At 52.4% G+C, this 11,269-nt stretch overlaps 1 protein-coding gene across 1 annotated transcript; it reads left to right on the top strand.

The window, feature by feature from the left end:
• The first annotated feature begins 418 nt into the window (after positions 1 to 418).
• On the top strand, positions 419 to 11,075 carry PRPF19 (pre-mRNA processing factor 19). The gene is made up of 16 exons (XM_081238972.1): positions 419 to 652; positions 2,330 to 2,479; positions 2,665 to 2,741; positions 3,484 to 3,625; positions 3,709 to 3,782; positions 3,902 to 3,964; positions 4,849 to 4,890; positions 5,017 to 5,091; positions 5,463 to 5,538; positions 5,633 to 5,742; positions 7,227 to 7,382; positions 7,620 to 7,689; positions 7,920 to 8,005; positions 8,308 to 8,478; positions 8,628 to 8,733; positions 10,645 to 11,075. The coding sequence occupies exons 1-16, from the start codon at positions 634 to 636 to the stop codon at positions 10,740 to 10,742; spliced, it is 1,515 nt and encodes a 504-aa protein (XP_081095098.1). The 5' UTR covers positions 419 to 633; the 3' UTR covers positions 10,743 to 11,075.
• The last annotated feature ends 194 nt before the right edge of the window (positions 11,076 to 11,269 follow it).

Genomic DNA, 11,269 nt, shown 5'->3' with positions numbered 1-11,269 from the left:
CCGTGAGCCATGGCCGCTGAGCCTGCGCGTCCGGAGCCTGTGCTCTGCAACGGGAGAGGCCACAACAGTGAGAGGCCCGCATACCGCAAAAAAAAAGCAAAAGCGTATTCCGAGAAACACTTGCCCGAGAATCACGTGGGTCACGCACTGACAACGCAGACTCTCTAAAGTAGACCCCAGGAAAAGAAATTCTCGCATACACTAAAGTTTGCAAGACTACGGTCGCATGCTCCCCGCCAGCTCCAGTCTCAAAAGGGTGTAGCTGAATTGATTGGCTTTTAAAAGTCCCACTGCATCATGGGAAATGTAGTTTCGGATCTCCTTTCCTAGTCCCTGGGGGGTGCTTTACGGAACAAGCCGAGAGGGCCCGGAAATAGCCGAGTCGTTCCTGGCGCGCCCTTTCCTGCCCGATTGCATTCTGGGAAAGGGCAGTTTCCGTTAAGTGCCAGAGGCTGAGGCGCGCGACCGGTCGCGGTCCCACGTGAAGCCCTTCGTGAGCGTTGCTCGGCGGGGCTGCTCCCCGCTCTTAGCGGAGCGTCCCGGAAGCAGCGGGGAACCGGAAGTGGCCCGCGGAGGCTCGGAAGCTGATCCCGGAGCCCGGTGTGAGGAGCCTTGGAACGCAGCGACGGCGCCATGTCCCTGATCTGCTCTAGTGAGTATCGGCTGCTGTCGATTGCGGGTCGCAGGAGGCCGGAGAGCCGAGCGGGAGGATATACGGGCCGCTGCCACGCCGGGGTTGAGGCTGAGGTGAAAACGGGGCTCCCGGGAGGCAGGGCGGCGGCCTGTCAGCCCGGGGGTCCTCCTCCTTAAGCGTGGGGTGCATTTGCGCTGAGCTTCACAGTTTACATAACGCCTCAAGCGTATTGTCGCAGGCAGCACTGAGGCCACCCACCTCGTTTGCGCAGTGGAACTGAGGCCTGGATAGAGGGAAACAGGTGCAGGGGGAAACAGGGAAACCCTAGGGCTTGTGCAGGATCCGCCTCCGCTGGCGCAGGGATGCGGGCCTCAGTTTCCCCATCTGCAAAATGAAGGCCTTGGCACTGGATGTCGTCTGAGGCGCCTCGCTTGGGTAGGCAGAACTTCTGCAATTTGCAGAAGTCGCACAGTAGGTTAGAGGCAGTGACAGGGCTGGAAGCCAGGTCTCTGGCTCCCAGCCTGACTCCGTAGGACTAATGAAAACAGCGCACATTTATAAAGCCTCTGTTGGTTTACAGCGCGCTTACAAGACTGTGATCTCGTTATATCCTCATAAGAATTCTCCAAAGCAGATATAAACATCCGGTTTTACAGATAAGGATGTAAGGCTCAATCAAGAAGAATGTGGCTTTTGTAAAACAGTACAGCTAGTAAGCGGCAGAGCTGCATGTTGGAGCCAGGTTCTCTGACCCTGAATCCATGCTCTTTTCAAATGCCTTGTCCTGTCTTTCCTTTAGGTGTTTTATTGAGGCGTGCAGATGTTTTGCATTCTCATTGTTCATCCGGGTATTAGTTTCTCATCTTTTTCTCTCTTGGCTTCCTAACTCTCAAGCCCTTTACTCTTCTCAGAACCTCTCCATAAATCCAATACAAAGGGAAGAAGGAGCGAAAGGAAATGTGACTAGAAAAAGGAACCTTACACCTTAAAGAAATGACGGTGTGCAAAGTATTTTCACATTCATTGTTTGAATCTTGAGAAAGATCCCTTCTGTTTTTCCCAGCTCCATCCTTCCTCTCATTTGCTTATGGGTTAGATGTTTACTGAGTGCCCGCTGGGCATCTGCATTGTTCTGGAAGGCAGAGACCAGCTATAATCCCTATCCTCAAGGGGTGTAAATGATACCTCTGTTGGGGGTTGTTGTGAGGATGAGTTAGTCAGTGGAGAATGTTTATAGTCGCCCTTGGCACCTAATAAACACCATGTAAATGCTTTTTGTTATCATAGCACTTGGCACATCGCTTTGTAATTTCTTTGTTTGAGAATCCATCTGGGCTCTAGCTTGAGATTTGAATGGCTTCGTGTTTGTCTCCCGGTCCTGCGGTATAATGGGTGCCTAAGCATCTTTGTTCAAAAATGAGATGGGCGGGGATTATTGACTGCTCTCTAGGTGCCTGGCATTTAGTAGTCCTGTAGTAATTATTTATTGACTATCTGCCTGTCACGAGACTGATGGAGAAGCTAGTTAGGTGGCTGGAAAATGTTCTGGGTACAGTCTGAAACTGGCTTGGTGTCACGTCTTGATTCCTGTTAGCTGAGTGTAGGGACGCGTGGTCTTGTGGAGGCCAGCAGTAGGTGAAGCATCCCTGTGGCCCTCTCACCGCCCCAAGCTCACTGCCTGCCTTTTCTCTGCAGTCTCCAATGAAGTGCCAGAGCACCCGTGTGTGTCCCCTGTCTCTAATCATGTCTACGAGCGGCGGCTCATTGAGAAGTATATTGCAGAGAATGGCACAGATCCCATCAACAACCAGCCTCTGTCCGAGGAACAGCTCATCGATATCAAAGGTGCCTGCTGGCTGCCTCAGTCCAGGGCCGTCCTAGCCCAGAGCCTGGGAGGGTGGAAGGGGGTGCCTGCGCACTCAGGGAGGGAAGATAGTGGTCTGTTAGTGCAGGCTGAAGGGGAAAGAGTTGGGGAGGGATAAAGCGCCCTGGGTTATGGGTTTTCACACCCACTTTCCCTCTCTTGGCAGTTGCTCACCCAATCCGACCCAAGCCTCCCTCAGCCACCAGCATCCCAGCCATTCTGAAAGCCTTGCAGGACGAATGGGTAAGTCCCTGGAAGAGAACTGGTATCTTACCCACTTGAAAAGAAGGGATCACTGGACTAGGACGTGGGGGTGGGAGGGATGGAGCATTACTTTCTCTCTTGAGGAGAGGGTGAGAGCAGAAGAGGAGCCTGCTTCTTGACCTCACACGGATCTGGGCTCCACACATTGTTCCACTGCCTGCTTGCCATGTCCCTGGGCAAGTTGCTCGTATCCAAGTCCTGATTTTCCTGACCATATGACATGGATTAGTGCCTGTCTCTCAGGGTTTTGGGAGAATTAGAATAAGATTAGAGTATAAACTTCATGATGTCAGGGGCTTATTTTACTCATCAATAGAGCCCCAGCACTGAGAGCAGTGCCAGGTACATAGTAGGTGCTCTAAAATGTGAATGAACAACTACATCTTGAGGATTGTCTGGCGTAGTGCCTGACACAATGAGGGCAGTCAATAAATAGCAGCTGTAGCATTTTTATTCCCTTTTGACAAGGTGATGGCATGACATCTGAGATGTGACGGTAAATTAGAGAAGATGGGGATGGGAAAGAGTTGGCTCCCACTCCTGTCTGTGTGCCCAGGGTTTGGCGTGCATAGGAGCTCGGGGGCATCTCCCAAAGCGTTTAGGGTCACTCACATCTTGCTTGGGTCACCAGTACTGGTCTAGTCTTCGTATCAAGGGCTGACTTCTGCTGGGTGCTCCCCGCATCTCCCCGCCCCCTCACAGTGGCATCTCCCTCTCCCAGGACGCAGTCATGCTCCACAGCTTCACCCTGCGCCAGCAGCTGCAGACCACCCGCCAAGAGCTGTCCCACGCTCTGTACCAGCACGATGCCGCCTGCCGTGTCATCGCCCGTCTCACCAAGGAAGTCACTGCTGCCCGAGAAGGTAGAGCCTCTCGCCTGCCATGCCCCACTCTGGGCTGGGCCTGTTTTACAATAGCCCGTTTCTGACATTGTCTTCTCTCCCAGCTCTGGCTACTCTGAAACCGCAGGCTGGTCTCATCGTGCCCCAGGCTGTGCCGAGCTCCCAGCCGAGCGTTGTGGTGAGTGTCCCCCCAGCCCCGCCAGCAGCGCGCATGTGCGCGGTGGCTCACACAGCCCTCCTCTGCAAGGGTGTCTGGCATTTCTGTGCTCCTCTCACCTTCACCTTTCTGCTCTTCAGGGTGCAGGCGAGCCGATGGATTTGGGTGAGCTGGTGGGAATGACCCCCGAGATTATTCAGAAGGTATGTCGTGCTCTCACTTGGGGGGAAGGCTGATGGGTCCTCCCTTTTCACTATCTGCCTGGAGTCCAATATGAATAAAAATCCCATCCATTTGGAGATGAAGTGGAGTGGTACAGAGCACAGACTCCGACTAGGCTGCCTGGCTTTGTGTTTTGATGTCACCAGTTATAAGCTTTATGACCTTGGGCTGACTTAACCAGTCCTGTGTCTAATTTGCCTTCCAAAGTGAGGATAATGGTACCTGCTTTATAGACTTGTGGGAATCTTAAAGATCTTGATTACTGTTAAGTACCGTTGGTTGCTCTTATTAGGGTTCTTTGCAGATACTAAAACACTTTGTTACATGTTTTCATTTTCTTTTGAGGGAGACAGGACAGGAGTGACCACTTTCATTTCACAAATGAAGAATCTGTAAAGAATGTGAGGTTCAGAGTCAAAGGCACAGCTCACAAGAGGCGGAGCTGGCCCCTGAGTCCAAGTCCAGTGCTCTGTTAAACTCAGGGGGTCCTCCTTAGTACAAGTTGATGGTGTGTGTCTTTTCCAAGCCGTTCAGGTTGTCAGCATGCATCTCAGCTCTCATCTTAGTGGCGCAGGCGTGGTCTGGGAACCGTGCCATTTATTGCCTCTGTGGCCTTGGGCAAGTGACTTCACTTCTCTGAGGCTCAATTTCCTACTCTGTGAAATAGGGTCATCAACACCCACTTCATAAGGTTGGAATGAAAGTAAAAAGAGATAATGCACAGAAGCCTTTAGCACACAGCTTGGCAGATGATGAGTTCTTGGTGACGCTTGTGAAAGTGTAGATGTGACCAGCATTCACCGTGTTGTTTTCCTGGCAAAATAATTTGTCTCCCGTTGAGCCTATTCCCCTCTCTCTTCCCCAGCTTCAAGACAAGGCCACTGTGCTAACCACAGAGCGGAAGAAGGTGAGTCCTCCCAGGGTCAGGGGCGGGAGCTGGCCTGGAGGATGTGCTGGCCCCTTAGGAGGAGGGGGGATGGCTGAGTCCTGCACTCACTGCCACTTTTCTTGGGGGGCTTTTTCTTTCTCTCAGAGAGGGAAGACTGTGCCTGAGGAGCTGGTGAAGCCGGAAGAGCTCAGCAAATACCGGCAGGTGGCATCCCACGTGGTGAGTGGCGGAGTCCTGCAGACTTGGAGACAGGGCCCTCCCAGGCTGTTTCTGGGGTGGGGCAGGTTAGCATGGACTGTCGCCAAGGCCTCTGGCCCTGCTCCGTTTCTAGTCTTGGCCGCTGAGTTGTCCGGCTTCTCTTCCTGCCCAGCTCTGGCTTTCCCAATAGCCAGTGAGGGACTTACTGCATCCAGGCAGTGCATCCAGTCCAAGTGCAGTGGATGAGGAACAGAAGTCACTTGTGTGCCCCGGGGCCGGGGCCGGGGCCGGGGCCGGGGCCGGGGCCGGGGCCGGGGCTGGGGCCGCTGGGTGGCTTTGTGGCCGGCCTTGGTTCGGCCGTGACTGGGTTCCACGTGGCTCTCTCTGCACAGGGCTTGCACAGTGCTAGCATTCCCGGGATCCTTGCCCTGGACCTCTGCCCCTCTGACACCAACAAGATCCTCACTGGTGAGAGCGGGCCTGGGGGACAAAAGTACCTTCTTCAGCAGAGGGACTTGGCTGGGCCTGACGCATTTTTGGATCTCATTTTGGTCCTCTTCAGGTGGGGCAGATAAAAATGTCGTCGTCTTTGACAAGAGTTCTGAGCAAATCCTGGCCACTCTCAAAGGCCATACCAAGAAAGTCACCAGCGTGGTCTTTCACCCTTCCCAGGTAAGGGCTCTCCTAGCACCCTTAGCCCTCATTCCTGAGCCCTGTTTCAGTGGTTTAGGGTCCCAGGACCAGACCCCCACCCCGTTGCCTCCTTGGTGAAGTGACACGGGCCTGAGAAAGAGTGCCAACTCTCTAGCTCTGGCAGTTAGGGGCCGGGTTTGGGGTCACGGGGTCGCCCTCTCCTCTGTGTCAGAGCTCCTAAAGCGTGGCCTTCAAACCGGGGGAGAAAGGAATTGTGTAGTTTGAAAAGCGTGTTCATTGAAATGTTTTATGTTAGGAAAAGGGGAAGAACCCTACAGCGTTTATGATACAAACTGTAGTAAACAAAGCTCAACAGAATCTTGCCTCATGTATCTGAGGAGGACAGATGGGTCTGTATTCCTACGGTCCTCCAGGCTGAGGGTGAAAACTTGACGTTAGCCGCTGCAAGGGGTGTGGGTTAAAACAGATGGAGAGCCGCTGGTTTAGAGGGGAAGCAGGTCGTTTGACCAGATTAATGACATTATGGGATTTGCGTTTTTACATCTAGGACAGTTTGGGACTGTAGGAGAAGTGGCTGGATCAGCTTTTCCCAGAGTCTTTTCTCTGTACCTTTAAGGAAATGAGAAATAGAAAAATAACATGGTGAATTTTTCATTAAACTAGATATATTCAAATTGAAGCACTATTTTCCTGCTTACTGCGTGTTAATATATTATTTCTCTTATGCAAATGCATTGATGGAAGATGGTAGTTGGTTTTACCTTATAGTTTTTAACGTCCTAACTAACCAAAATAATTGGTTGGTGACACCACATAAGTTTTTCTGAGAATTAACTTGCCCCCGAAATCCTTAAGTGTGGGATGCACTGGAACATGCCCTTGCAGCCCCTTCCGGGCCTGGTACTGTTCAGACCTATGCCACCCCAGACAGTAGCCATTAGCTACATGTGACTATTTAAGTAAACTGAAATTTAAAATTCAGTTTCTCTGGCTTCCCTGGTGGCGCAGTTGTTGAGAGTCCGCCTGCTGTTGCAGGGGACACGGGTTCGTTCCCCGGTCTGGGAAGATCCCACATGCCGTGAAGCGGCTGGGCCCGTGAGCCATGGCCGCTGAGCCTGTGCTCTGCAATGGGAGAGGTCACAACAGTGAGAGGCCCGCATACCAAAAAGAAATAATAATAATAAAATAAAATAAAATAAAATTCAGTTTCTCAATTGCACTGGCCACATTTCTCTCTGGTCCTGGAAAAGGGTTGTGGGAAATTTCCCTCTGGTGCAGTTATCCTTTTTACCACTAGATGGCAGGGCCTCCTGCCGTTGGCCAAAGGCTGTTTAATTTCCCATTCTAATAGCATTTACCCTGGGGCCCTCTTAGGCATCGTTGTGCAGATGGGTGGTTCCAGGCAGGGCAGGGCTGTGGCTGTCCCCAGCCCTCTTTTGTAAGATGGTTGTGGTCCATCTCTTCTCTGTCTCTGATCATCTGTCTCCTTGCGTTCCTTTTAGGAGCTGGTGTTTTCCGCCTCCCCAGATGCCACTATCAGGATTTGGTCTGTTCCGAACGCCTCTTGTGTACAGGTTGTTCGGGCCCATGAGAGTGCTGTGACAGGCCTCAGCCTCCACGCCACTGGTGACTATCTCCTGAGCTCCTCTGATGACCAGGTGTGGTCCCAGCCAGGGCCCCAAAGAGGCTCCTGGTCCCCACACTCCTATATCCTGGGAGGAGGGAACATCTTACCAACCTCAGCTGGTTCCCCAGAACCCCAAGGAGAATGTTCCCTCTACCAAGAGGGGCTGGCCTTGCCAGGGTCTGCCGGACTAGAGTCTCTGCCTTCCTGAGGGGCCACCAGGACCTAGGGACCCACTGTCTTACTGGCTCCATTGTCTCTGTGTTTTCAGTACTGGGCCTTCTCTGACATCCAGACAGGACGTGTACTCACCAAGGTGACCGATGAAACCTCTGGCTGCTGTAAGTTGCCTCAGAAGCGCTGGGCTCTTCATTTGCTACGTTTTGTGTATTTTAATGTTTTATTTAGTCATTTGCTCATTTGTTCTAAAAACACACTTAACCACCAGTACCTGCTGAGTGCCAGGCGTGGTGCCAGCCCGGTGAGCAGTGGGAAGAGTGAGAAGCCTGCCTTGGCTGCACTTAGTCTCCCCTGCTGGGCTCTGACGCACGGCCGTCTCCCCTCTCCGCAGCCCTCACCTGTGCGCAGTTCCACCCTGATGGACTCATTTTCGGGACAGGAACCATGGACTCTCAGATCAAGATCTGGGACTTGAAGGTAGGACATGGTGACCTCCATCTGCGGCCCAGGGCTGGAGCTCTTGCAACTGTGCAGTGTGATGAAGTGCTTATGGCACCTGGCCCCAGGGGTGTCCCAAGAGTGGACAGTGGCTGTGTATGTGTGTGTGACACAGTAGGTGTGGTCTGGGGGCCCCCAGGCTGGGCATCCACCCCTGCTATTCCTGCTGGTTGTCCTCCCTGAAGGATGGAAGAGGACATCTCAGAAGTAGGACTTTGATGAGCTCCATTTTCTCCCCCTGACCAGTGGGTGACATTTTACTCCCTGTCCCCCAACTGTAGGAGCGCACCAATGTGGCCAACTTCCCTGGCCACTCGGGCCCCATCACCAGCATCGCCTTCTCTGAGAACGGCTACTACCTGGCTACGGCGGCTGATGACTCCTCTGTCAAGCTCTGGGATCTGCGCAAACTTAAGAACTTTAAGACGTTGCAGCTGGATAACAACTTTGAGGTGTGCCCCCTCCCTCCCCCCAGCTCTCTTGGTCGCCTCTCCTCCTCATTTGTCGGTTATTCACTGAATTACTCTAAACTGCCTCTGTTTATCCCCGATTGCTCATAGTTTCTGCTCCCCTCATGTGACCTCTCTCCTGATTCTGGCAGGTAAAGTCACTGATCTTTGACCAGAGTGGTACTTACCTGGCCCTTGGGGGCACGGATGTCCAGATCTACATCTGCAAACAGTGGACGGAGATTCTTCACTTTACAGGTAGAGGCTGGCCCTGGGATCCTGAGGTCTCTGCGTGCCCTGGCCCAGAGGAAAGTGGGAAAATCTCACTGTGTTAGGAATTTGTAGGGCTAGGCTTGCACTTGCCAGGGCCGCTTTTAATCACTGTCTGAGGCAGTATAGTTTAACGGCTAAGACAGTGAACTCCAAGGGTCAGACTGCTTGGCTTCAAATGCTGGCTCTACCAGTTGAATTGGTGTGACGTCGGGCAAGTTACTTAATCTCTCTGGAGAGTGATAATAGTACAGTTGATCCTTCACAGATTCAGCCAACTGTGGGTCGAAAATAGAGCAAAACTCGAATTGGCCACACACTGGCAACTGTTAGCATAGCATTTACCTTATATTTACAACTATTTATATAGAATTTATGTTCTGTTAGGAATTATAAATTATTTAGGGATGATTTAAAGTATATAGGAGAATGTGTGTAGGTTATATGCAAATACTACACCATTTTATATAAAGGGCTTGAGCGTCCGTGGATTTTGGTGTCTGCAGGAGTTCCTGGAACCAGCACCCCTCAGATACCAAGGGAGGACTATACATACCCAGTGGGGTGGTTGTGAGGTTTAGCTGAGTTTATTTTATATATACATGCATGTATTTAGATGAGTTTATATAAATATATAAACATATAAAATACAAATGTACATAATGTGTAAATGTATAAATACAAGATAGCAATACACATAAATACATGTGTTTAGAACAGTGTCTGGCACATAGGAAGGATTTGCTACTATCATTCAATATTGTGTCTTAGTTCATGGTGGGATTAGAGCAATAAATAAGGCAGACCCAGTGTTTGCACTAATGGAACTTCTGGTCAGGTTGGGAAGGCAGATGTAGAGTGACTTCACCAGTAATTACTTAAGTGTGGTGATAAGTACTAGAGAAGACAAGCATGAAATGCTGAGACAGTGGATAACAGGGTTGGCAACCTCATAGTCCTGTGGCCTCGGGTCTGTGACTTGCCCTTTTGGAGCTTTAAATGGGCGTTTTGACACTGCAGATTGTGCCAGCTGGTGCTGTGGAAGTGCCTGCATGGTGACAAGGTGCCTCTTGCACCCTCGGGAGCTGAATGAACGGCAGCTGCTGTTGTCTTTGTTGATGAAGTTCTTGTCCTCGTTAGCAGGTTGTGGGCAGGGCACAAGCACCTTCTCCCACCCCAGATTCTACTCGGTGTGTGTGTCCCAGAGGTGGCCAAGCCTGACTGTGTGGCCCACGAGTTTTAACCTTCACTGGGCCCTGGTGCTTTGATTTGGAGCAGAGTTAGGTGGAGTGGAGGGCTGGAAGCACAGGGTGCTTTGTAGTGGGGAGCTGGTGGGCCGGCTGTGATCCTAGGAATTGGCACTGATGCCCTTGAGCTGCCCAAGCCCGGCGAGGAGGGTTGCCCAGCCTCTTCTGCCCCTGTCCCAGCCCTGCCTTGTGCCAGGGGCCCAAGTCTCCTGGAGTTAACCCCATGAGCTAGAACCAGCTGATAGACTATTCCAGTTACACACGGGGAGTCAGAACTAAATACATACCAACCAGCCTAGCTCCCAGTCAGTTCTCGGACTTGAACCGAGCCGAGCAGAGCCGAATTGTAGCTGCTCCGAAAGCTTAGGTGGGGGAGACGGGCGTTCCACTCAGCCCAGCCACAAAAACCTGAGTGCCTGCCGTGGGCCAGCACCGAGTGAGGCCCTGGAGCTCAGTGCTGTGCGGGTCAGACTAGAACCCTGGCCTCGGGGGTTGACAGGCCACGGGGAGGTCCATACGGGCAGAGGCCCGCAGGATGAGGAACACTTGACGGGGGAGGACTGGATGGGTTGGGAGCGAATCATCAGGGGTCAGTGCTGAGACCCCGAGGAAGAACAGCCCCCTCACCATTGTCTCTTGTCTCTCCCCACAGAGCATAGCGGCCTGACCACGGGGGTGGCCTTTGGGCACCACGCCAAGTTCATTGCTTCAACAGGCATGGACAGGAGCCTCAAGTTCTACAGCCTGTAGGCCCCGGCCCTCCTGGCAGGAGCTGGGCCTCATCTCAGTAGTGGGGTAGCGTTAGGGGTGGGGGGGGCAGGGGAAAAGAGACTACTGGGGGGTGGGGGGTGTATGGGGCGGGACATTCGCATCATTTCCCTCTGGTCCGGGTGGCGGGCTGAGAGCCGCGGTGGCATGGACCACCCTCATCCGTGCAGCCTCCGGGCCCGCTGGGAGCAGCCGTGGGGCAGAGTCGGGGAGAGGCTGAGCCAAGGGGCCTGTGAAGGGGCTGGGCCAAGGGCTCAGGCAGGTTTTTGTAAGCAGCGATCTAGTTTTCATTAAAAAAAGAAAACACCAAACACAGCCACCTTCCTCTGTGTGTCTGTAGCAGGGAAAGTCAGGGGCGGGGGCACCAAGTAGGACTCTGACCACCAGGGTGCCCATCGTTCCTTTTTTTTTTTTTTTTTTTTTTTCCCGAAGGCACAACAGAAATAAAAAAGAAAACAAAAAGAAACCTACAAGCCACTTGCCGGAATGACTCTTCCAGTCCCTGCAGG

Source organism: Mesoplodon bidens (assembly GCF_964165515.1).
Source record: "Mesoplodon bidens genome assembly, chromosome: 7".
Lineage (NCBI taxonomy): Eukaryota > Metazoa > Chordata > Mammalia > Artiodactyla > Ziphiidae > Mesoplodon > Mesoplodon bidens.
This window is presented reverse-complemented; position numbering and strand designations above follow the sequence as displayed.